Consider the following 26,347-nt stretch of genomic DNA (forward strand, 5'->3'; position numbering starts at 1 on the left):
CTCATTTGTGTTAGAAACAGTTAACTATTGACACTAGTGAATAAATCTCATTGTGTTAGAACAGTTAACTATTGACACTAGTGAATAAATCTCATTGTGTTAGAAACAGTTAACTATTGACACTAGTGAATAAATCTCATTATGTTTTAGAAACAGTTAACTATTGACACTAAGGAATAAATCTCATCAAATGTTAGAAACAGAATGGTTTACAGTGAAATAATATTCCACAGGAGGGTATAAAACTATTTAAAAATGTATCAAAATCTCATGAAGATGGGTTCAACTTAGTTTCTATGACAAATATGTTTTTTATATCTGAATATGTAAATCAGATCTCATTTGTCACAGCCCGGCTCTAAAGATGTGTTAAAAATGGTAGACACATGGGTATACTTCACAAATAAAGTGATTTATTTATCACAAAGCAAGTCAAAAGGAGTCCGCAAATTGCTGGAAGGAATCTTTGAAGTCAGTAGTGTAGGGAGTGGATGTGTGAAAATGTGTTGCATGATGTTTTGCTATAAAAACAAGGAAAAAGAGGCAGAAGCCACAACGCAAAGATATGGGATGAGAGGAGATCTGCCGACCAAAGACTACTGCTGCTCAGGCTTTTATGCATGAGGCACACTGGGCCAAAGTGTGTCACATTATTACTTTCCAATCAGGTCTGCAGCCCTGGAGATACAAAGCACAGACAGCAGAGGGACAACACAGAGGGGCTGTTTCAGAATATTATCTCAAAACTGCATTTTCAGCAGTATTTTGAATTCTATCCTAATGTAAACCATTGCAGCCAATGGAGAAGAGCATCTTTCAACACCAGCTCTGGAGCAATCAAACTTAGTATGTCTAGCCCTGGTGTAAAAGTGAAGGATTAAAAGAAGTTCCTAATAAATTTGGATGAAATAACTCAGTGAGGAACCTGCTGTAATTGATCATAGGTAAAGGAGGGGCATGGGGGAAAAAAGAGGGGAGGACCGGAGAAAGTTTTGTGCGACTGGGTCTGTGTAAAGCTAAAGTTGGTGAGTCGCTGGAACAGAGAACTAACTCTGGGGAGTTAGACTTTCAGTGTCTTTGCTCTGCTGAGGACAAGGATTCGGACGGCAGCAATGCACTCGAGCGTCGCACAGGACTGCAACTTTTCGTATTTTTGTGTGTGTGTGAGTTTGTGTGGGCCTACGTTGTATTTAGAGTGGAGTGAAGTATTAATCTGCTGTAGTGAAAAGTGCAAAAGGGTTGAGAAATTGGGATTTTGCCAAAGAAAGTTGAAGAGATTTGTTGTGTGTTGAAATATTTAACTATAAGCCAAGTTTTGCATATTTTTCCAAGTAACTAATTGACTAATCATTTTGGTAAATGTTATTTTGTTTCATTTATTTTTAAAGAACTATTTATTATTTTAAAGGGGTCTAATTTGTGATATTTGTGTCTTGTTTATTGTCCCTCGAAAGGATAAATATTATTTTGAACATTCAGAAAAGCAGTAAGTAAACTGTTATTTCCTTTTCAAAAAGTTGTCTGTGGTCAATTATTTAAAATAAAGTGTGGTCTAAGTGAATAGAGCTGATGCTTACTGAAAGAGTTTCTTTTTTTATTAAAAGGGTAACATCAATTTAGTGTAAAGAGCAACCTAGGTTTACTATACGCTTTACCCCTTTACTTCATGAACATGCATATGTATTTCAAGATCCTGTTGTATGTTATACATCCATCCATCCATCCATTTCCGTCCGCTTATCCGGGGCCGGGTCGCGGGGGCAGCAAGCTAAGGAGGGTCCTCCAGACGTCCTTCTCCCCAGCAACACTTTCCAGCTCTTCCTGGGGAACCCCGAGGCGTTCCCAGGCCAGACGAGATATATAATCTCTCCAGCGTGTTCTGGGTCTACCCCGGGGCCTCTTACCAGTTGGACGTGCCTGGAAAACCTCTAAAGGGAGGCGTCCAGGAGGCATCCTGATCAGATGCTCAACCACCTCAGCTGGCCCCTTTCGACGCGAAGGAGCAGCGGCTCAACTCCGAGCTCCCTCCGGATGTCTGAGCTCCTCACCCTCTCTCTAAGGCTGAGCTCCTCACCCTCTCTCTAAGGCTGAGCTCCTCACCCTCTCTCTAAGGCTGAGCTCCTCACCCTCTCTCTAAGACTGAGCTCCTCACTCTCTCTCTAAGACTGAGCTCCTCACCCTCTCTCTAAGGCTGAGCTCCTCACCCTCTCTCTAAGGCTGAGCTCCTCACCCTCTCTCTAAGACTGAGCTCCTCACCCTCTCTCTAAGGCTGAGCTCCTCACCCTCTCTCTAAGACTGAGCTCCTCACCCTCTCTCTAAGGCTGAGCTCCTCACCCTCTCTCTAAGGCTGAGCTCCTCACCCTCTCTCTAAGGCTGAGCCCAGCCACCCTACGAAAGAAGCTCATTTCGGCCGCTTGTATCCGCGATCTCATTCTTTTGGTCACTACCCAAAGCTCATGACCATAGGTGAGGGTCACTACCCAAAGCTCATGACCATAGGTGAGGGTCACTACCTAAAGCTCATGACCATAGGTGAGGGTTACTACCCAAAGCTCATGACCATAGGTGAGGGTCACTACCTAAAGCTCATGACCATAGGTGAGGGTCACTACCCAAAGCTCATGACCATAGGTGAGGGTTACTACCTAAAGCTCATGACCATAGGTGAGGGTTGGAACGTAGATGGACTGGTAAATCGAGAGCTTTGCCTTACGGCTCAGCTCCTTCTTCACCACAACGGTCCGGTACAACGCCCGCATCACTGCTGACGCTGCACCGAACCGCCTGTCCATCTCCCGTTCCATTTTACCCTCACTCGTGAATAAGATCCCGAGATACTTGAACTCCTTCGCTTGGGGCAGTGACTCACTCCCAACTCAGAGGGCCTCAGACTTGGAAGAACTGACTCTCATCCCGACCACTTCACACTCGGCTGTGAACCGCCCCAGTACGTGCTGAAGGTCACGTTCTGAAGAAGCCAACAGAACCACATCATCTGCAAAAAGCAGGGATGCGATTCTGAGGTCCCCAAACCGGAAACTCTCCTCCCCCCGGCTGCGCCTTGAAATCCTGTCCATGAAAATCACAAACAGGATTGGTGACAATGGGCAGCCCCGGTGGAGGCCAACACACACTGGGAACAAGCTGGACTTTGTGCCGAGTATTCGGACACAGCTCTCACTTTGGTCATACAAGGACCGAATGGCTCGTAGTAATGAACCAGGTACCCCATATATTGTATATAACATATATTACTGTATGTTATACAGTAACTGTTATATACTGTTATATATTATAAATATGCTGCTGTACTTCATAAATATAAAGTTTTACATTATTAATATATCGCCATACGAGGTAAATATATTGTTACTTCATAAATATATCATTGTTTGTTCTATTCAAGTCAAGTATATACTGCTGTACATTATAAGTATACTGCTGTATTTTGCTCTTCATTATTCTTTGGGTATTGTGTACTTTAAGATTTTTCAAGCAAATTATTTTCATCAATCCTCAAACAAAAACTGTTATTATTGTTGTGTGTGTTAATTTAAAAAATATCAAAATTGAGTTCTGATCAGAAATAATTTGTTTATTGTTTACAGTCCAGTCAAAACCAGTGCCTATGTTTTCTGTTAAAACAATACTGTTTCTGAAGGAATTTGGTTATATCCAGCTTTGATGTTTAAAGTGAGTCCACCTCAGGACACTTTACTTCCTGTCCAGGTTGAAGATTTCTTGGCTCTCAATGAGGATGAACTCCACAATCTGGTTCTGGTAGACCATGTTGACGGCCATGTTTCCTGCATCCAGCTCAGGCCACATCAGCGTTGGGCCAAACACGATGCCGATGCCCTGAGTTGACATCAAGTTCTTCCTGGAAAAGCCTAGGACTCTGAAAAACAACAGATGGAGCAGTAACTAAAGGGAAACATGGGAACATGCAGAGTTTACATTTTAAATGACACCTGGCCACCAAGAGAGTCCGAGCATTTATTCGTCTGACTACATCTAACCTGTATACGACATACTTCATCATGAACATGAAGCCTACAATATAGCCTACAACTAATATATGTGTCACGTTGTTTTATCATTTTAAAGAAAATTGTTCAGTTTGGAAGGGATACATGCATTCTTTATGTCACCTCATTCTCGGTTGTTAGTGTCTCCTATAAAAACAAAGCGTGATGTGAGTACTCTTAATATACTTTAAATTCATCTTGATACAGTTAACTACACACCACCATAGTATATAATTTAAAAAATACTCTAAAACTCCACTGATATGTATGAGTAGCAGTTTGCGCTTCAGTGTCTTGCTTAAGGGCACTTATATCAACAGTAGGTTCAGGGAATAAAACCAGCAACCCTACAATTAACAGCTGACTACAGATACTGTCATTGAAGATTTGCTTAAAAACAGAGACTTGAAGGACTACCGCTGGTTTCACAACTGATACCTTATATTGATTGTTATGTACTGATACCTTATATCACTGATTGTTATGTACTTATATCACTGATTGTTATTTACTGATACCTTATATCACTGATTGTTATGTACTGATACCTTATATCACTGATTGTTATGTACTGATACCTTATATCACTGATATGATACCTTATATCACTGATTTTGATACCTTATATCACTGATTGTTATGTACTGATACCTTATATCACTGATTGTTATGTACTGATACCTTATATCACTGATTGTTATGTACTTATATCACTGATAGTTATTTTGAAATGTGTTTTTCCAAAACTCCCAGAGGTCTGTTGGCTTCAGTACAGTTATTCACTCTCTTCAACAACGTGTGCAGCTTTTAAGCTTAGTTTTGTTCCAGTTTGAATCGTTTTTAAATCACTGTCATGACCTTTAATCCTTCCTGTGTATTATTTCAAGTAAAGTCAACAGTTAAAAATATGAATGCCTCATAACATTTGCCTCTGCACTATACTTTTGCTCTGGTTTATGCTTTAAGATGCTTGTTTAAGAAAGGAGATGCACTGATGACTTCTGGTGACTAGTAGTTCTCTTGAATACCTATGTTGAATACACTTCCTGTAAGTCGCTTTGGATAAAAGCGTCTGCTAAATGACTGTAATGTAATGTAATGTAATGTCATAACATGAGAGGTGATGTGTTTTACTGAGAGTCTGTCAACCTCTCAAATGGAGCTCATCGGTTCTGCTCAATGAAAATACATGAAACTACATGGAAGAGACATAAAGCTCTGCCTTGAAAATAGTCCTTGGATAAAAGATTGATTATAAATGTAAGTGTATTCATTTTTAATTTTGATCATTTAAGCAGTTACTTGATTAGAATTTTTTTCTGCTAAATGACCAATCGCTTAGAAGTCTACTGATATTTGAGCTTAATGTGACTCATTTTCCAGCTGGTAGACTTCAGCTAGTTCTTTAAATAAGTCTCCAGGTGTGGTTCAGGTGTTGTTCAGGTAGACCAAGGCTTACCTGTGCAGGTGGCTGAAGAGCAACTTCATGGTGTCCTGGTTGGGTTTGGGCAGTTCCTGGATAAGTTTCTTCACAGCCTGAACTTTGAGTTTGGATTCTTTAATCTCTATAAGATAAAAAAACCGCAGCAGTAGTTTAATGAATGCATTTTACAGTAGTTTAATATCTTTAACATGCATAGAGTATCTGAGTTTAATACATGTATAGTATTGAATCTTAATTTTTATAGTAACATAGTTTAACTTGTGTATAGTATTTGATCTTAGTTTATGTATAGTATTGTAGTTTCATTTATGTATTGTATTGTAGTTTAATATGTGTATAGTACTGAAGTTTAACATATGTATCGTATTGTAGTTTTACATGTGTATAGCATTGTAGTTTAACATGTGTATAGTATTGTAGTTTAACATGTGTATAGTATTGTAGTTTGACATGTGTATGGTATTGTAGTTTTACTTGTGTATAGTATTGTAGTTTAACATGTGTATGCTATTGTAATAAAGGCAAAAAAACCACATATATATATATATATATATATATATATATATGTATATATATATAATATAAGAAACTTAGCAGAAGTTCAGGTGGGAAGACTATTTTTACGCTCCTTTTCATTCATAATCTCAGTCACTCTTTCCCTGTGACTACTCTATCAGCTGATTGTGGGTTTCACTTATAGTTAACCAATCAGAGTTTGCCACAGTTTCCTCAAGCCAATCACATCGTCGATGTCAAACTTTAAAAATGTTCTCCTCTCTGCTGCTGTTAGTTGTCAGCACGATCCGATGCGACCCTCCTCCACCCGTCACCTCCAGTCGGCATCACAGTCATGCTCATCATTCATTATCGGATGCAATGACTCACTACATCACCACCACCACCAGAGTCTGGACTCCAAGGGGGAATGTGTCTGACCTCTGACCTCAGCATCACTGCCCCTCTGTTAGACGGCTTCGCTATGGAGTCCAATTGCCAAAGACTTTGCATTATTCATTTCTTATGTGTAATAAATTATTGTTAATTTTATTGACGTATCTCCTGATTTATATATATTTAAATATATGTATATATTATTATTTTGCCTTTATATTGCAGCTTGGTCAGTGCTCCTAGTTGTCTGAATCTGATGTATGGAGGCCCTCTTCAGAATGTGTATATCCCCATGTACAACCCCAGCGCTCTGAATCTTATTAACTGTCTCACGGATATAAATATTTGGAGATTGCAGTCAATGTTTGTAGGATGGGATGTGTCATAAAGATACAGACATGAAGTTTAGATATTTCTATTTGTATCTTGGGTCAATTTGACTCACTGACTGCCTCCACAAACTGCTGGAAGAACCTGAAGGGGAATAGCGGCTCGGGCAGCTCCCGGAAAAACATCTTGAGGGCCCCAGTGACGACGTGGATGTCCTCCCACTGACTCTGGTCAAGGTCTAGGTCCTCCTCTGGGGAGACAGACCAGAAGAAGACAAGGGTCATTTATCATTTAATGTTTACATTGATTCAGACTTTAATATAACAATGTGTACCCTCATAAATACAACATGTTCCTGTGATGACTGAGGTCAGATCCTTCTGGTGACACTATTTTAGACTTGCTTTGGCTCCTTTTTCACATCAAACTGTGACTTTACTGAACTCTGACAACTTAATATTGTTAGCCTGAAATCTCACACAAAATGAAAACATCTGTATAACACAAGGTCAAACTCTACACAGTAAGATCAACAGAACTTTTCAGGTTTTCAAGATTTGAATAATTAAGGCACATGGTAAACACATGATTCATTCATTTTGTATATTTTGTTTGAAGATATATGAGGCAGTAAAACCATGTTTAATGCAGACAAATTAAGCTGATAGTATAACTCTTTATAATCAAACCTTTGCGTCATAAACAGGTAGTAGCTCTAGTAAAGAGGCTTCTGTTAGGTAACAACAGCACTTTGCTCTTGGGAATTTTGTAAATGTTGAAAAAGTAAATACATGCTTGACTTTAATATATATATATATATATATATATATATATATAATTCACCATCTTTATTCACCAAGCCAGGAGCTGTGAGTGACAAACACAGCTAGAAAATCCTTCATCAGGATTTATTTATATGATTGTCCAATGTGGGAAGAATGTTCAATGGATTTACTTTTCATCATTATGTTGTTCAAACATATTTCCTGTTGTAAATTAGTAAACTTGTAATTTGTAGATGACATGGCTGAGACAGATACAAGCAAAGAGTGTAAAAAAGAATTGGCTTCTGTTGTACTGACCCTGGTCGACAATGAAGCGAAGTTTCTGGATTGTTGCCAGGTTTCCACTTACTCTGTAGATCCCGTCAGCATCCAGACCTGAAACCACACATAAACAAAATATGTTGGTGTTGTGTTTCATATAAAAAATGTGCAAAACACAACACAAACCGACCTCAAACAGTCATTTATAATTTAAGTAGAAAGCTCCCTCATCTGGATGTAGAGACAGCGGTCTGAAGAGGACTTGTGTTGTCTCGGTTGGTGTGTCTGCACTGGTTCTTAGTTCAGTGGCCTCATCAGTGCTGCTGCTCTCTTCTCTGTCCACTAGGTGGCAGCAGCTGACAACATTAGTCTGCACATGGTTTCATTTTATTCAATGAGGAGAGAGCTTCCTGTCTGGAGTCTCTACCATCTCTACTGTCTGTCTGTACTGTCTCTACTGTCTGTCTACTGTCTGTCTCTACTGTCTGTCTGTCTGTCTCTACTGTCTGTCTCTACCATCTCTACTGTCTGTCTGTACTGTCTCTACTGTCTGTCTACTGTCTGTCTCTACTTTCTGTACTGTCTGTCTACTGTCTCTACTATCTCTACTGTCTCTCTACTGTCTGTCTGTACTGTCTCTACTGTCTGTCTACTGTCTGTCTCTACTGTCTGTCTGTACTGTCTCTACTGTCTGTCTCTACTATCTCTACTGTCTCTCTACTGTCTGTCTGTCTGTCTGTACTGTCTGTACTGTCTGTCTGTACTGTCTCTACTGTCTGTCTACTGTCTGTCTCTACTGTCTCTACTGTCTGTCTACTGTCTGTCTCTACTGTCTCTACTGTCTGTCTCTACTATCTCTACTGTCTCTACTGTCTGTCTGTACTGTCTGTACTGTCTGTCTGTACTGTCTCTACTGTCTGTCTACTGTCTGTCTCTACTGTCTGTCTACTGTCTGTCTGTACTGTCTGTACTGTCTGTCTACTGTCTGTCTCTACTATCTCTACTGTCTGTCTCTACTGTCTGTACTGTCTCTACTGTACTGTCTCTACTGTCTGTCTACTGTCTGTCTCTCTCTACTGTCTCTACTGTCTCTACTGTCTACTGTCTGTCTACTGTCTGTCTACTGTCTGTCTCTACTGTCTGTCTCTACTGTATCTCTACTGTCTCTCTACTGTCTGTCTCTACTATCTCTACTGTCTCTCTACTGTCTGTCTCTACTGTCTCTACTGTCTGTCTCTACTATCTCTACTGTCTCTCTACTGTCTGTCTCTACTGTCTCTACTGTCTCTCTCTATTGTCTCTACTGTCTCTACTGTCTGTCTCTACTATCTCTACTGTCTCTCTACTGTCTCTCTCTACTATCTGTCTGTCTGTCTGTCCTCTGTCTGTCTGTCTGTCTGTCTGTCTGTCTGTCTGTCTGTCTGTCTGTCTCTACTGTCTCTACTGTCTGTCTCTATTGTCTCTACTGTCTCTACTGTATTGTCTCTACTATCTCTACTGTCTGTCTCTACTATCTGTCTGTCTCTCTGTCTCTCTCTACTATCTGTCTGTCTGTCTGTCTGTCTGTCTGTCTGTCTGCCTACCTGTCTGTCTGTCTGTCTGTCTGTCTGTCTGTCTGTCTGTCTGTCTGTCTGTCTGCCTACCTGTCTGTCTGTCTGTCTGTCTGTCTGTGATTTTCAACAAAACTAGCAGTCAAATTCTAGCCCCCAATCGTAAAACCACAAGTCCAATGGATTATATACTGTGTGCTGTGGTGCAACAACAACAGAATAAAAAAGATAGAAACAGGACCGAGGCTCAATGAACCCCACATGTCCTCTAATCTCTTGTGTTCACCCTGTAAATACTATTTCACCGCTCATCTGTTAGTGAACCTACCTCGCTTGTCCACAGCATCCAGACAGATCTGAACAAACCTCGGCACCGTGGTTCCTTCACGTTCGCAGAGAGTCAGCAGATGGCAGCCGAAAACTCGATCTGGGACAAACGTTATAACATTAACATCATGTGTGTGTTACCATGGAGACTGTAGCTTTGGAGTGCTTTGCCAGCTGTCTGTCTGTGACAGATTTTTTTGTCAATATGATAGTGTGTCACACCCATTCTAGATGTAGTCATGAAACGTTACAGGTGTTTAGTTGACATGGAAATGAAGTCCGAGTTTAAAGATGGGTGAGGGGGGGCAGCCATTTGCCCCTTCCTCACTTTACGCCCCTGATTTGGCATTGTGGATGGTGAAATCCCATTGAGAGTGAGTCTCTAGTTATTATTGACAAGTTGTTTTAATGACTAATGGATTTAGCTTGATAGTTTCTGTCTAAATCTAAATCTAATCTATATATGTTATTGGTTATGTTACACAACTTTTGACTAATCATTGATGTTACATGCTTCATTACTAGTTGTTATCGTAACACAATGTTAAATGACCAATGGGTCATGTTACATCATGTCTAATGAGTTAGTAACTATTTAATATCAGATAGTCATATTGATTTATTTTATCTTACTGAAACCTGGCTGTGTCATGAAGAGTACGTTAGCCTAAACGAATCAACTCCTCCAAGTCATATTAATACTCATATTCCTGGAGGCACAGGCCGAGGAGGTGGAGTAGCAGCCATCTTTGACTCAAGCCTATTAATAAACCCTAAACCCAAATTAAATTATAACTCATTTGAAAGCCTTTTTTTAATGTGTAAAGAAAAAGCAGAAACCTTTGATGAGGCCTTTTTCCTTCAGAGTCTTCATGGACGGACGTCTGGTGATGAACTTCTTCAGTCTGTTCTTCACTCCGTTCTTGTCAGCGCTGTCAGAGGTGCTGTGTTTGAGCTTGGAGCTGCTGAACATATCTGCAGAAAATAACATAAACATTAAACCTAAAATACCTGAGTTTTTTCCCCATTTGTTTTCAATAGCCAACATCCAGCAGTTACAGAGAAACATGATCATTAATTAGGAGTTTGTGTCCACCAGATGAATGCAAGTCAAATATTCTCTCTCTTTCTAGCTCTGGTTTTGGTCTCCATCAACTCCCCATGGAAAATATATCTATCTCTTTCAATTTAAGGGTATGTGCACAGTTTACAGAAATATAAACACAACAGAAATAACAAATAATTCTCATGATCTTGGGATTTTGATTGTTAGTTTCCTGTTGTATTAAAAAGTTCCTTAGCTATTGTGTCCTGTGTTTCGTTTGTCTTAGTCCCGTCAGCCTGATCCCTTTGTTTCTCCCATCAATCAGCTTCCTGACCTGTGTCTTAGTTAGTTCCTTGTGTATTTAAAGACGTGTCTTTTGTCTGTTGGTTAATGGTTTGTCTTCATTAATGTTTGGAGTTCTGTACCAGTTTGCCCGTGGCCTTGCCTTATGTCCTGCCATTTCGGTTGGACTCAAGTTTGTAAATGATTGCATTGTGTCTGCTGCCTCCTCGTCTTTGTCTGCATTTGAGTCCATCCCCTGCTACCTGCTCTCGACACTGTGACAGTAAAAAAAACCCACCAATTATGGATCCAGCAGAGCAACCCCATCTTTACAAGAAGGCTTGTGAGTTTGATCAGATCATGGCAAAACTCGCAGCCTCCCATCCCACGTGGGCAGACTCAGCTCCTGGTTAAGAATTCATAGCTCTGCAGCAGTGCTTTAAGGAGAAGCCTTGGGTGAGTGTATTTGTTCCCTACTTGGGTGTTGTTTGTCAGAGTCTCAATCAGTTCTTGCAAGCCACTCAACCCCCTTGTCTTCTACCCTTCAGCCTACTAGACTCAAGCCTGAAAGACTCTAGATCATATTACTCCGGTATTAGCTTCTCTGCACTGGCTCCCTGTTAAATCAAGAATTTAATTTAAAATCCTTTTCCTCACCTGCAAAGCTCTAACTGGCCAGGCACCGTCTTATCTTAAGGAACTTATGGTTCCATATTACCCAACTAGAGAGCTGCGCTCCATCAATGCAGGGTTACTTGTGGTTCCTAGAGTCTCCAATAGTGGAACAGGAACCAGAACCTTCAGTTATCAAGCAACTTCCAGAAACACTCACCACTTTTAAGAGTAAGCTTAAGTTTCCTTTTTGATAACACTTATAGTTAGGACTGGTTCAGGTTTATAGTTAGGGCTGGTTCAGGTTTATAGTTAGGGCTGGTTCAGGTTTATAGTTAGGACTGGTTCAGGGCTATAGTTAGGGCTGGTTAAGGTTTATACTTAGGGCTGGCTCAGGTTTACCTTGGTCCAGCCCCTAGATATGCTGCTACAGGCCTACACTGCTGGGGGACTACTACTTACTTTGCTTCTTCCCTGGAGTCCTTGTGCTTTCTCTCCTTGCAGGTTTCTATGTAGTTATATCTGGACCGTGGTCGTGCCTCCTGCTGTGGCCCTGCTGACACCCACTGCTACTACCATTATTGTTATCAGTAGTCGTAGTCACATTTGTTACTATTACTGCTTTGTTATCATTATTCTACTATATCCACTATTGCCTTTATTATTAGTAGTCTTAATTTTTTCCTTCATTATTCTGCTTGCTATTCTTATTACATGAATCATTTATGTCATATACATTGAATGTTTTTTATGTCTGTTATGTTGTTTGTTCTGTACACATGACATCTATTGCTATTTGTCCATCCGGGGAGAAGGATCCCTCCTCTGTCAGTCTCCCAAAGGTTTCTTCCTTTTATTCTTCCTGTTTAAGGTTTTTTTAGGAAAGTTTTTCCTTCACCGATGTGAGGGTCTAAGGACAGAGGATATGAGGGTCTAAGGACAGAGGATATGAGGGTCTAAGGACAGAGGATATGAGGGTCTAAGGACAGAGGATGTGAGGGTCTAAGGACAGAGGATGTGAGGGTCTAAGGACAGAGGATGTGAGGGTCTAAGGACAGAGGATGTGAGGGTCTAAGGACAGAGGAGGTGAGGGTCTAAGGACAGAGGATGTGAGGGTCTAAGGACACAGGATGTGAGGGTCTAAGGACAGAGGATGTGAGGGTCTAAGGACACAGGATGTGAGGGTCTAAGGACAGAGGATGTGAGGGTCTAAGGACAGAGGATATGAGGGTCTAAGGACAGAGGATATGAGGGTCTAAGGACAGAGGATGTGAGGGTCTAAGGACAGAGGATGTGAGGGTCTAAGGACAGAGGATGTGAGGGTCTAAGGACAGAGGATGTGAGGGTCTAAGGACACAGGATGTGAGGGTCTAAGGACAGAGGATGTGAGGGTCTAAGGACACAGGATGTGAGGGTCTAAGGACAGAGGATGTGAGGGTCTAAGGACAGAGGATATGAGGGTCTAAGGACAGAGGATGTGAGGGTCTAAGGACAGAGGATGTCGTATGTGTACAGTTTGTAAAGCCCTCTGAGGCAAATTTGTGATTTGTGATTTTTGGCTATACTAAATAAAATAAATTGAATTAAATTGAATATCCTGCTATTCTCTAGCTTGCTCGAGCCCCTAGCCAGTTTCTGAGCAACCCGCCTGAACCGTTGAGGGCCTCGTAGCCTCAGCCTAGTCAGCTAGTCACTAGCCTATAAACCTCCTGTTTGTCCCAGGAAGGAGTCGTGGGACAAGGAGACGTCAATCCCCAAACTGCCCATCAACCCAGAGTCTCCACTGCCAAATGAAGCTCTAGCGCAAGTTCAGACAGGAAGACTATCTTGGCATGCTCTCTATAATACTGCTTTTCCATTCTAACTGCACACTCCCAATTCCAGCTGTCAAAGTCAGAAGCGTCATTCATGCTATCAGCTGTCTATCAGCTGGGGGGCTCCCATCCAATAGCTCAGAGTCACTCCCTTATCGTTAGCCTATCAGCTTGCTACTGCCTCCTTTTAAACGTGCTGTCTCCCTGCCTCTAGTTGTCGAAGCTGCTGTTTCATGGGACCCTCCTCCTGCCCATCACCACCAATCTTCACAGGTTCATCCCTCCATCAGCATCATCAGCAACTCCAGCAGAACCTTCAGCCACTACCACCACCACCAGTGTCTGGACTCCTTGGGGGATCTCTTTAGTTGCTGCTCAAGGCAATCACCCTCGATCACAAATCTCCCTGTGGAGTCCAAGCGCCAAAGTGTATATGCCTAATTCTTACACACATTAACTGTTATAATAAAACATGTTACTATAACTAATCCCCCTGTCTCTCCTGATTGAAATGACCTAGTATGTCTTGCTCCTTGTGTCCTGTCATCAGTATGGTCAACACCTGCTTCTTTGGTCCTATCAATGGGCTGGCTGACTCAAGCCCATCATGTACTAATGGCGCACGGTCCACTCCAGCCCCTTGTGTCCTATCCGAGGTCCGGTAGACTTCAGCTCCTCTGCCCAACTGGTGGTCCAGTCGACTCAGGCCACTCGTGTCCTATCGGAGGTCCCGCTAACTCCATCTCCTTGTTTCCTATCGGAGGTCTGGCTGACTCCAGCCCCTCCTCTCCTATCGGCGGTCCAGTCAACTCCAGCCCTTTGTTTCCTATTGGAGGTCCAGCTAGCTTCAGCTCCTTGTGTCTTATTGGTGGTCCGGTTGACTCCAGCTCCCCTAGCATATCGGCTCTCCGGTCTACTCCTGCTTCGGGTGTCCTGTTGGTGGTCCAGGCACGTCCTGCTCCTTCTGCACTGATGGCGGTCTGGGCAACTTCTGTTCCTTGTGCCCTATCGGCAGTCCGGCCGACACCTGTTCCGACTGGGCCGCTGTACCTTCCCGTTTCCATTTGGCAGCAGCAACCTCCGGTTCCTGTTCAGGGCTCCACTGGTCCCACCTACCGCTGGGTCATCAGTTGCCGGCTGACCTTCCTGGCCACAAGTCTCTGTAGTCAGATTCCAGTAGGCCCCTGTCTCCAATCCTGTGTTCCACTGTGATTTCACCAGTCAGCCACCCCTGTTGATGCCTTGGCTGAGTTCAAGTTGCCATCTTCCAGAGTTCCTGCAGCTAGAGTTGGATGGAAAACTAGTGGATGGACAATAAGTTTGTTGTATCTCAAATATGCAGTCCAGTCCAGAAGTTGTCCTCCGGAATAGAATTGGTTAAGATGTTATCAATAAAAGTTACAGAATTTTCTACAACTTGTGTTGATTTATAAATAAGAGGGAAAAAGTAATTATTTTCCCGAGTAGGGGTATCTGATCTATTTTTGTATGTTTATATTGAAATCTTCCTGATTTTATCAGTCATTGTTTATCAGGTCAAGAGAACTGAACCGACTTTCATTGATATGTTTAATTACAGTCAGGTGGCCAATAAATAGCACCAACAAACATTTTTTCCACCAGACACTAGAGAGCTCTAAAAGAGCCAGACTTGTTTTTTCAAGCATTGTTCTGCAGAAGATTTTCCCTGCTCCAAAAATGTACACACTTGAAACATGGTGACAAATTCCTCAGCAGCATTGTTAGAAGCTTTGGGTTGCATGTTTTGGCACTCAGCCTGAAGGCTGTCAAGTCCCAAAGATCAGCAGGATTGAGCCAGTAACCTACACAAGGTTCTAAGTATGGCCAAAGATTTGCTGTAGAGAGTTGGTGAGACATTACATTACATTACATTACAGTCATTTAGCAGACGCTTTTATCCAAAGCGACTTACAGGAAGTGTATTCAACATAGGTATTCAAGAGAACTACTAGTCACCAGAAGTCATAAGTGCATCTCCTTTCTTAAACAAGCATCTTAAAGCATAAACCAGAGCAAAAGTATAGTGCAGAGGCAAATTGCTACGAAAACAATAATTGCAACAGACTAATACGAATATAATAAGTGCTACAAACTACAACGAATAGGATAAGTGCAGTAAACGAATACGAATTCAATAAGTGCAGCGAACTGATACGAATACAGTAAGTGCAACAACTAATACGAATGCAATAAGTGCTACGAGGAAGGCTCAGGGTAGTGCTTCTTGAAGAGGTGAGTTTTCAGCCTGCGCCGAAAGATGGGCAGCGACTCTGCTGTCCTGACGTCAGTGGGGAGTTCATTCCACCACTGAGGGGCCAGGACAGAAAGAAGCTGTGACCGGGTGGATCGGCCGCAGGGACCTCTGAGCGACGGGGCAACCAATCGCCCCGAGGCAGCAGAGCGAAGTGGTCGGGCGGGGGTGTAGGGCTTGACCAAGGCCTGGAGATAGGAAGGAGCTGTTCCTCTCACTACCCTGTAGGCTAGCACCAGAGTCTTAAACTGGATGTGAGCTCTTACAGGGAGCCAGTGTAGAGAACGGAGAAGGGAAGTTGTGTGGGAGAACTTGGGGCGATTGAACACCAGACGTGCTGCAGCTTTCTGGACAAGCTCCAGAGGTCTGATGGCCGACGCCGGGGCTCCGGCAAGTAGTGAGTTGCAGTAGTCCAGGCGGGAGATGACCAGAGCCTGGATGAGCACCTGCGCCGTCTCCTCAGTGAGGAAGGGGCGAATCCTCCTGATGTTGTAGAGGAGGAATCTGCAGGAGCGTGTGACGGATGCAATGTTTGCTGAGAACGACAGTTGGTCGTCCAGGGTCACACCCAGATTCCTCACAGTCCGAGTTGGCGTCACCACGACATCATCAATGGTGATGGACAGGTCTCGGTGCGGGCAACCCTTCCCCGGGAGGAACAGTAGCTCGGTTTTGTCCAGGTTGAGCTTCAGGTGGTGTGTCGCCATCCACTTCGAGATGTCAGCCAAGCACGCAGCAATGTGTGCCTCCACTTGGGTGTCACCGGGAGGAAATGACAAGACCAGCTGGGTGTCATCGGCATAACAATGGTAAGAGAGACACTGTTGTTCAGTCAGCAACTTGGATTTTGAGTTCTAGGCAAGATTCTTCAGGTTACCATCAGATTTTAAACCAGCCACAAGTTCAGAGAAACACAACTGCAGCCATCATGTCTGATAGCCATTCTCTTTAGCCGCTAAATGCTTCACTATGTTCACCAGCTAGTCTCTTATTGTGTGTGTGTGCTGTTAGCTGCTGAGCTAGCAGTGTAAAGTGGGGTTTAGAGCTTTTATTCTGAAAATAGCTGCCAGCTGCGGCCGAAAAACAACGCTAAGAAAGAGGTGGAACTGAACCAAAACAGTGAAGTTGTTAAAACCAAAACATAAAGGTTGAAGGTTGATATTTCTCTTTGTGTTTTTCATATCTAATTGAAAAGAAGACTACAACCAGCTGTCCTCTCAGATATGATATATAATAACAATGTGTTTGGGTGAGTTACTCACTGATGGAGCGTCTGTGGACTGGGTTGCGTTGCTTGGCGTTGGGGGAGGCGGAGCCATATCCAGGTAGTGAGCTGTGTCTGGGCAGGTACTCTGTGCTGTTTGATCTCCGCAGAGGAAGTTTAGTCTGAAAAGACAAAGAGTTGCAACGAATCCATCCGGCAGCTTTTATTTCAACTAGGATATAAGAACATCATGGTTGCTCATTCTGAAAAACATTTAACACTTCACTTAAAGTCTTTATTGCATATATACATAGACAAATAAAACAGAAAGAGAACATCAAAACTTTCAACAGCAAAGAGCGGGACACAGTTTACAACTAGTGATGCAGTATATTATTTGGTTACGAAAAATATTATCCAATAATGTACATTGTCCTAACCTAATTCGTTGTTCCCATATTCTGGTAAACTCTTATTATTTCACACAGAAAATTTTTTCCATTACAAATATTTCCTGCAGAATATTTAACTAACCCCACACCACTAGCTTTATTTCCCGAAAATTGGAACACTTCTCAGAGGTTATATATTCTAACACTTTGTTCAAAACTGATTACAATCTATCCCAGAATATTTCTATTTTTGGCCAACTGGAGACAATATGTGTAAGGTCTGCATCTGTATGGCCACATTGCCTTCATCATGTTTGTTGCCTTAGAAGTTGTTTGCTTTTATATAAAGGCGTAGTTGTCACGCCCCCTGACTCATCTCTGGCCTCTTTTAAGAAGAGAGCTGTCTGTCTGTGTTTCAGGTCTGCCACGCCCCCCTTTCAGTGCCTGAAGCACCCACACCTGAATGTCATCAGGCTATCAGTGGAGCTGCATATAAACCTCAGGATCAGTGATTCTGTCTGTCTTGGGCTCTTGGCCTGTGAGCTGGTTGTTTGTTGCTGTCGTGAGCCTTTGATATTGTGTAAACCTGTGTTAACCTAACCCTAACCCTGGTTAGTTGGTGGGGAAGTTTATTAGTAACTAAGTCTGGTTAATTTGGGGAAGCTGTGTAGGAGTTCTCTGCCATTTAAGTTGTTATGTCTGTTTTTAGGCATCTAGGGAGCTCAGCATTGTGTTTTGGTTTGTTTCTGTAGGAAAGTTGAGTTTCTTACTTTCTAGATAATGTGGGGGTCTTGTTTATTATTTTGGCCTTAGAGACCCTGACGTCAATGCTTCCATTTTAGTTGGGTTTATTTCTGTTAATCAATTAGTTATCAATAAATGTTACTTCCTGTTCCAGCTGCATTTCATTTAGTTTCAACTTTTGTCAAGGGTTTTTTCTCAAATAGTTGTTACTGCCTGTTTACCCCTAGACCATATAGTATGCCATAACAGTAGTAAAGAAAAGGATTACATATTTCAAATTAAATTGTCTCCATTTAAATGAATTTGTGGATGTCACACATGTGTAGCACCACAGAGATCTTTCCTCTTCTGATGTTCAATTCATTTTCCCACTTAAATTCTACATGCCTCTCTGTGATCAGCTGTCTGTCTGCTTTCACATCTGTAGATACTTTTGATGGAGTTTGTGTCTGCACACACGATTACTGTACTTATGCTAATAAAGACACACAGTTATAATTAATGTCAGAGCAGCAGTGCTTCCTCTCTATAGCCTGTTACCTGTTTAACAAACTGCTTTGAGGATTTATACTGTGTTCTGTGTGAGGTGGGTTAGGGTTAGGGTTACCCCTCTCCAGTCAACATGCCGAGGTGTCCTTGAGCAAGACACCTAACCCCAAGTTGCTCCCTGGGCGCTTCTTAGCAGCCCACTGCTCCTCCGGGATGGTTAAATGCAGAGAATTGTAATTTCCCCATTGTGGGACTAATAAAGGATTGATTATTATTATTATTATTATTATTATTATTATTATTATTATTATTATTATTATTATTATTATTATTATTATTATTATTATTATTATGCTCATGAGTGCGGCACCAATTTCTACCACCGGAATGTTTTTGTCTTATTCATTCATTATTAACATATATGTACTTAATTAAAATAAATTGTGAAGTCATTACCGAATAACCCAGAATTATGCTTCTAGTGTCTTTTGAACACTAGAAAGCATTTATTAGGCTCAATGTTTCGGGGAAAATTATGAAATAACAAGTGTTTCTAATTAATGAAGATCAGATATAAAACTTAAAAGTGATACACTTGTGTTTATTCTGTGAGATGTCTTCACTTTGGTATGAAATGTCAGTAATGTTGAGGAAAAATCTGATCAGTCCGATCGGCTGCAGCGTCCAATCAAATCGCCTCTAAAAATACTTCCTGGAAGGCTGCTTGTATATCCTTGCTCTCATAAATCCTTAGATCTCTCCTCACTCCCCGATCCTCAGAGCAGAAATAAGAGCTTGAGGACGACCGTCAATATGGCGGCGCAGAACAACCCGGTTCAAGCGAGGATCGAGGATCGAGGAGTAAGGACATGACAGATAAGAGACTTGGGATGTACCCAGAGCGTCATCAGAGCAGTATATCAACCCCACAACCAGGGCTCCAAAACCTTTTGGGTTTACATCATGAAAAAGGATCCTAATTGACCTTTCGTTGGAATGTTTCAATGGTGCCCACATGTAAATTTAACACATTATGTGTGACCACCAGGTAGTATGCTGTCATTTCATGTATTTCTGTGAGATCGTATATAACGGACAACCAAATATATTTTGGGTTTTGGACATTTGAAGAAACTGGAGTGGACATTTTGAAAACGAATAATGCAAAAAACAATCAAGACACTGAATTATATCTAAAATATTAGCTAGTTTAAGTAGTGGGTTCTTACGGCAGAGTCAACAGCCTTTCTGATGGCGTCGTACCATTGACTGGCCGTGGAGTAACTGTCAGTCTGGAGGAGGTACTCACTTCCTGTGTTTGTTGTAATCTGGAACAGATCAGAATGGTGAGTTAGGATGGGTACCATTTTTGTCCCCAATGGGGAAAAAGTGAGAAAATCATGAACTTAAAGTGGCCCTATTAGGCTTTTCCACCTTTTCCCTCTTTAGTGTGTTATATATATTTTTTTGTACATGTAAAAGGTCCGTAGAGTGTAGAACCTGAAGTCCACGCCTAAAAGGAGTTACCCTTCCCCTCAGAAGCTCCTGAGTTGCCTGAAACCGCTCCATTGAATTCTCTCCTTCACTTCCGTAACTTTATGATGTCATAATGTTACAGAAGTGACGTAAAACTCCTTCCGGCTAGTTTGGCCCTCAAACAAAAAAACGGAGGGAGACGGAGCTGAAGCTCCGGAGGAAGAGTTTTTTGAAATGTGAAACGTGACCAATCGCAGCAGAGTGGGCTAGCTGACCAATCAGAGCAGACTTTGCTTTCTGGAGGGAGGAGCTACAACGGAGCATTTCAGAGAGAGGGTGAGAAGAGATACTGCAGGACAGAATGATGAGAAAAACAAGGAGGACTATGAGCATTAACGCATGTAAACATGTTGTAACTGTAACTTGAGATGAAAAAATGCACCTGGAAAATAGCATAATAGGGCCTGTTTTAAATCTCTAAACTTGTTTTGTCCAGAGTGATGTACAAAAAGAGTCAATCAAAGGCCATTGTGGCTTATTTCTATAGTTCGAACATAAGAAAACATGAATGATGTTCCTGTGGGTCCAGCATGTGACTGTCAGGGAGAGAAATATGACTCATCCACAAAAAGCAGCTTCAGGGCAGGAACATAATAGTGTGACAGCTTTGTATTTCTTTGTTACCTGGAAAACGTTTTTCCTGCTTGACTTCTCTGTCGTCCACTCAATAACTGCTCCACACAGCTGAACCACATCTGTCTTACTTCCTGGTTTCTGAACAGAGAGGGTGGACATGAGGTCATACGTCAAATATATGATAATGGCTATCAAACGCGACCTTGAGACTTTAATGAAATTCCTACACCTCTCTAGATGTTGTTTGGACCGCTCCTCTTTTAAAAACTGAGCTTTGAAGGCTGCTGTTTTCAGATCTTTCCACATTTGTTGAATGGGATTCAGATCTGGACTCATTGCTGGCAGTCCAGCTTTTTCTTTTCATCCATTCCTTGGTGGTTTAAGATGTGTATTTTGAGGCAATGTCCTGCTATAGGACCCATGAAGTTTAAAGGAGACACAGCTTTGTGACACTGAGTGGAACCATGCACTCCAAAATACTTTGGTAATCTGCAGATTTTAATGATGCCATGCACATATTCAAGGGAACCCCGGAACATCAGTGAGCCTTCTCCATGTTGCCTGTAGTTTATCTTTGTGTCTGTAAACATACACTTTATGCAGTTTACCAAAAAGCTACATTCTCTTTCTCATCTGTTGATAGGACATTCTGCCAGAAAGATGTTGGCTTGTTGTTGTTGTGTTCGGACAAACTCCAGCTGGGCTTTCCTATGTCATCCTTGGTGTCCTACCACAGAACTACCACTGTTTCTGTCTGAATGTCAGCTTGAATCTGTTTTTCAGTTGTCCGCGGTCCTTCCACCATTCGTACAATCCTTGCCTGCAGTCTTTGGTCACCTTTTATCTTTCCTCCGCTTCCACTGAGGTTGGCTACAGTACCATGGGCCTTAAAGTTCTTGATGACATTGTGCATTATGGACAAAGGAACATCAAGGTCTCTGGAGATGGAGTTTGAGTTAGCTTTGAGATTGTCCATGCTTGGCTACCATCATCTGTCAGACCTTCTCAGACAATTCTCTATTTTTCTTCTTTTGTCGTGCTCAATGTTGAACAAGCAGTGACACAAAACAGCAGAATGAGTACTTTGGTCAAACCTTGAGTTGTGTCAGTTCGTAAAACAGAGAAAAGGTACATATAAAGACAAAATAAAGCAAAGATAACAAATTTTTGTACCAGACTAGTTTCTTGTTGTCTCTCTTTATAAAACAGCAGCTGATCTGAGGTCAGTACGCTCCACATGAAGGTCCAGTTCTTCCTTTGCTTCTTACCGCTCTCTGAGATTTTAGCCACATTCAGATGTTCACCTTTCAGCTGCACCTGGGGACGGACACACACACACACACACACACACACACACACACACACACACACACACACACACACACACACACACACACACACACACACACACACACACACACACACACACACACACACACACACACACAATTTGAATATAAATACAAATTAATGATGAAATGGGGTGTTGTTAATTATTCAGATGTACACTTTTTCTGAAACACATAACAAGTATGTTTTTCTTCAACTTTGATAACCATTTTGACTAATCTGCACTTTAATTTTTGAACTTTTTGTTTTTATCCTGATATTTCTGTATGTGGTATAAGCGTCAAATAATGAAAGATATATGATTTGTGAAATGACATAAACCAAAAACTGTCATATTTGACACATCAGATTAAGAATGGGTTGAAAATAAATGTAAAACATGCATCCAAATGTTTTTAAATCAATTTTCATTTTCTTTCTGAAAAACGTGTGACAAAACAGTTGATTTCTCTTGGAAACAGGTGGAACTAAAGCCTGAATTGGTTCTGATACAAATCTACATATAAGGATTACGTGTGCAAAATCTATTTGAGAAATTAGTTTAAAGTCTGGATTCTGAGCTTAAAGTCAGATGAGTAACTTTAATTTCCGAATTCTGACTGTATTCTCGTAAAATTCAGAACTCAAATTCATTTTTCTCATGTGGCCCTTAACCTCTGCCATACAAATCCTCTTAAGGACTTACCAATGGTTCAAAAACGGCAACTCCTCCTCCTGCGACTAAGACGTTGTGCTGAGACTGATTCCTGCGATGCCTAGAGATCTACAAACAAAAAAAAAAAGTTCAAGACTGAACTGCACCGCTGTAGGATGGAGGTTCTATGTGGTCTACTTACAGGCTTTGTAGGAAGGTCGGACTCCTGCAGCACCATGGACTTGGACTGACTGAGGCGGTCTCCGGGGCTCTGGGAGCTCTTTAAACGCATCTGCACAGCTTCCTGCGGTGCTATGGTGCGCCTTGGAGGCGGAATCAGCGGTGGCTGCTTCGCAGCACTCTGGAGGTTTGTGATTCTGTGGAGGGACAATCAGTTAGGATTAATTTCTCATGCAGTGTGTTCACAAACTCCTCACTTATCAGAACTGAGGGAATACCACTGGTCTCCATCAAATAAGTGCTGCATTTTCTACTGGGAATATTTTGTAGTTATGTACCAAGTCTGCATGGCCTCTTACTGCTTCCAGCAAGTATTCACAGCCTCTCACTCTTAGTCCTACACTAACAGCTTTCACCTTCTAGTTCCTACTCAGCTGTAATATATATGTATTACCAAACTCATTTCTGGTGATGGAAATATTGAAACCTTCTAGAAAGTTACAAACTCACTTAATAATATTTAACCACATGTAGCTATAGTGTAGCAGGGTAGGTGGTAAGTGACGCACATGTTCACTTCCTCATGTTCAGAGTCAGAACCTATGAGTTCAGTGCAGTGTTCAACTTTAAAAACGTGTTAATAGAGTAAATGTAGTATATGATTGGCCACTTCAGGACCATACCTGATGTGCACAGGCAATAAAGTCAACATTTGCACTGGGACTGATTTGATCAAATACAAAAAAAAACCCTCTTACTTGGATTGAGACAACAGAAGTGGAAATTGTTATTAAAATACTCCAAAGCACATACTCCAAAAAATACAGTGTTATATTGCCGTTGTGTGGGTGAACATTCAGTTGAAGTTAGATGCAGAGAAGACAGGACTTTTCCTGTTTGGGTTCCTGTTTGCAGTTGTGATTGCTTCACTGTGGTTTCACAACATTTGTTCTTCTGTCAGTTGACAACAAGGAAAACCTCAGCTAAAAAGAGACCAGAAATACCAGAGGACCTGAGCTCCAAACTAATAAAGTATGGTTAGGGTTATGCACATGACAGTAGTGCAACAAAGAACCCAGTTTATCTTGGTCTTCAACCCTCACCTGCATCTCAGTTCATATACTGGCTCAGTTCCATTCATTCCCCACCAGTTCATCAAAGTTGCCATGTTGCTTCATGCGTTGTCTTTTGAGTCAACAGTAAACCAATATATACCTTCAATAGTCCCTGTACTGATCCTGTACTTTGTCTGTGTTAGGGTCCAATTCTTTATCTCCTGAATTGTCACTCTCCTTCTCAACTCAGATCAAATGTATCAGTGAATACACTGTTTCATATTTTTTTATGAAAATGTTGCTTCTGTTTAATAACATCAATTCTTCATATATGTTTCCTGTAAGGCACAGCCACCAAAATCATTTTACCTTGTAAAATTATTTACAAGGTTATTTACAAGGTAAACAAATGATAATTTGTTATAATTAATATGTAATTAAAACAAATTGTATATTAGTATTCCTGAATATTCTTCAATTCTTTTCTCGTTAAAAGTATTTTTTTTTCGGGAGATTCTTTATCTGAATGAAGGTTTTGAGGACAGAGAGTGCCATATGTTCCACTGATTGTAAAGAACCTTGAGGCAAATTGGGGATATCTGACAATAAATAAAATTGAGTACGGAGAAAAAAACAACTAGAGATGTCAAAGAGCCAAATCTGTTCCATTTAAACTTTCCTTTCTCAATTAAAAAGTCAGAAGAAGGATTTTGAAACCAGCTCTGGCTTGAGTTAGTAGCCCATACAAAGACATCAGGACAGATGTTGGATCTTTAAACTTCTTTGATCTAGTAAAAACTCCAGTTGCTGTGTTTTCGAGTAAATCAAGCCTTCTTGCTGTTTTCATGGGTCGGCTACAGACAAACTAACTGCAGTGAAGTCTGGAGGTCATAAAAACATGTGCAAGAATTATTTGTATTAAAGAGATGATCTTTTCAGTGTTACAACATTATTGATGTAGCCTTTCAGGCTGTTCTCTCAAAGCGTTCTTAGTTATAGCAACAAAAAAATTGCACTGTAACTTGTAGATATCCCAATAAATCAATTTGTATGTAATCATGAATCTGCAAGTACAAATAAAAAAAAAACACTCCGTCATCCAGGGGACAGCTGTTTGTCTCCCAGGTGAAATGAGAAGTCCATGTTGATTTATTAATTATCTCATAGCTGCTGTTTCTAGGTAACGTCAGTCCCTTAGTTACTTTAACCAAAACCAGGCTGTTTCATGAACCTAAGTAGTTTCACAACTTAGCAATACACTACCAGTATTCCACCATCTTTTTCTAAACCTAATCAAAACTTTTTGATTGCTAAACCTAACTAAGTTGTTTCCTGTGAAGACAGAAGTTTATTTCGAAAAGACTGTATGCTTCTTAGCTATGTCAGCAAAAGACACGGAAATGAAGAGTAACTTGAGTGAAAAGTTGAAAATAGAGATTAATGCAGCAGAGATGAACAACTTTTCTGAAACAGGAGTAAAAGCAGCAGAGTTGATCCCACTGATGTCAACTTCAAACTGTAGTCTGAAATGAAAACAACAATATTTGAAGCATCACTGTGATGTCAAAATGCCTCAGTTCTGTGGGTTAAGACGTTTTTAGTAACTGACTTGTGAGATGAAACCACAGTGCAGCTGCTGTCATCACATATCTAAAACCGTCTTGAAGTAATGCTATGATAACTAAGCTTCAGTAACAGGAAACAAAGTGAAATCCTCCATACGGAAGCATGTAGACTTATCGTCTCCGTGCATTATGTGAACGCAATGTAAAGATGTTATTCTTACCCTGAGGATGTAGTTTCAGCTTTCCTTTCTAAAACTGCCTTAAAAATGCGTAAGTGGAAATTGGAAACATCAGCCATCTAGTGAAGTTCAACCTTTTTGTGTTTCAACTGTAACACATGAGTGAGTTTAGACCCAGCAGATGAGTTTATCCAATTTATCTGGAGAAATGTGCAGGAAGATGTCAACACTAACCAATCACCAGAAAGACAAAACCAAAACATTAAGTCAAGACAGATCATTTAATGTGATCTTACCGTGTACCCGCCATCTCTGTGTGTCACCATCAAAAAAGCAAAGACACAGAGAGTCGAGGCCTGACTGTTAGAGGAAGTAGGATTGATCACGTGGTTTCTTCAAACCAGCCGTCTCTTACACTACAACTGCTGCACCCTCCCCATTTCCTGAAGAATCAAAAAACTGAACCTCATTCTCATCAGACCAGATGTGAGTAGCTTTTTATTTAACAGCGCCTTTCAGGTCACTCAAGGACACTTTACAAATTTAAAACAATTTAAAACAAGGGCAAACAAATAACAAAACCATTAAAAGTGCAAGTAAAAAACATGACAACTACAGTGAAAATGCTATCCTGAAAAGGTGGGTTTTGAGAGAGGATTTGAACTGAGGGAGGGAGTCAATATTTCGGATGTGAGGTGGGAGTGAGTTCCAGAGTTTGGGAGCAGAGCGGCTGAAAGCTCTGCTCCCCATGGTGGTGAGCCGGGCAGAGGGGACAGTGAGGTGGATGGAAGAGGAGGATCTG

The 26,347-nt window shown here is 41.3% G+C and overlaps 1 protein-coding gene across 1 annotated transcript; it reads right to left on the minus strand.

Annotated features, from left to right (window-relative positions):
* Window positions 1-3,580: 3,580 nt before the first annotated feature.
* LOC129088597 (rho GTPase-activating protein 15-like) lies at window positions 3,581-25,924 on the minus strand. Its single transcript, XM_054595939.1, has 13 exons — window positions 25,842-25,924; window positions 22,769-22,943; window positions 22,618-22,695; window positions 21,756-21,899; window positions 20,631-20,720; window positions 19,700-19,798; window positions 16,904-17,027; window positions 10,457-10,591; window positions 9,618-9,716; window positions 7,776-7,853; window positions 6,809-6,943; window positions 5,488-5,593; window positions 3,581-3,898 (listed from the first exon to the last, which is right to left on the minus strand). Exons 1-13 carry the CDS (start codon window positions 25,853-25,855, stop codon window positions 3,715-3,717), a joined length of 1,461 nt encoding a protein of 486 aa, XP_054451914.1. The 5' UTR covers window positions 25,856-25,924; the 3' UTR covers window positions 3,581-3,714.
* Window positions 25,925-26,347: the final 423 nt, after the last annotated feature.

This window comes from Anoplopoma fimbria, unplaced genomic scaffold (genome assembly GCF_027596085.1).
Source record: "Anoplopoma fimbria isolate UVic2021 breed Golden Eagle Sablefish unplaced genomic scaffold, Afim_UVic_2022 Un_contig_13541_pilon_pilon, whole genome shotgun sequence".
Taxonomy (NCBI): Eukaryota; Metazoa; Chordata; class Actinopteri; order Perciformes; family Anoplopomatidae; genus Anoplopoma; species Anoplopoma fimbria.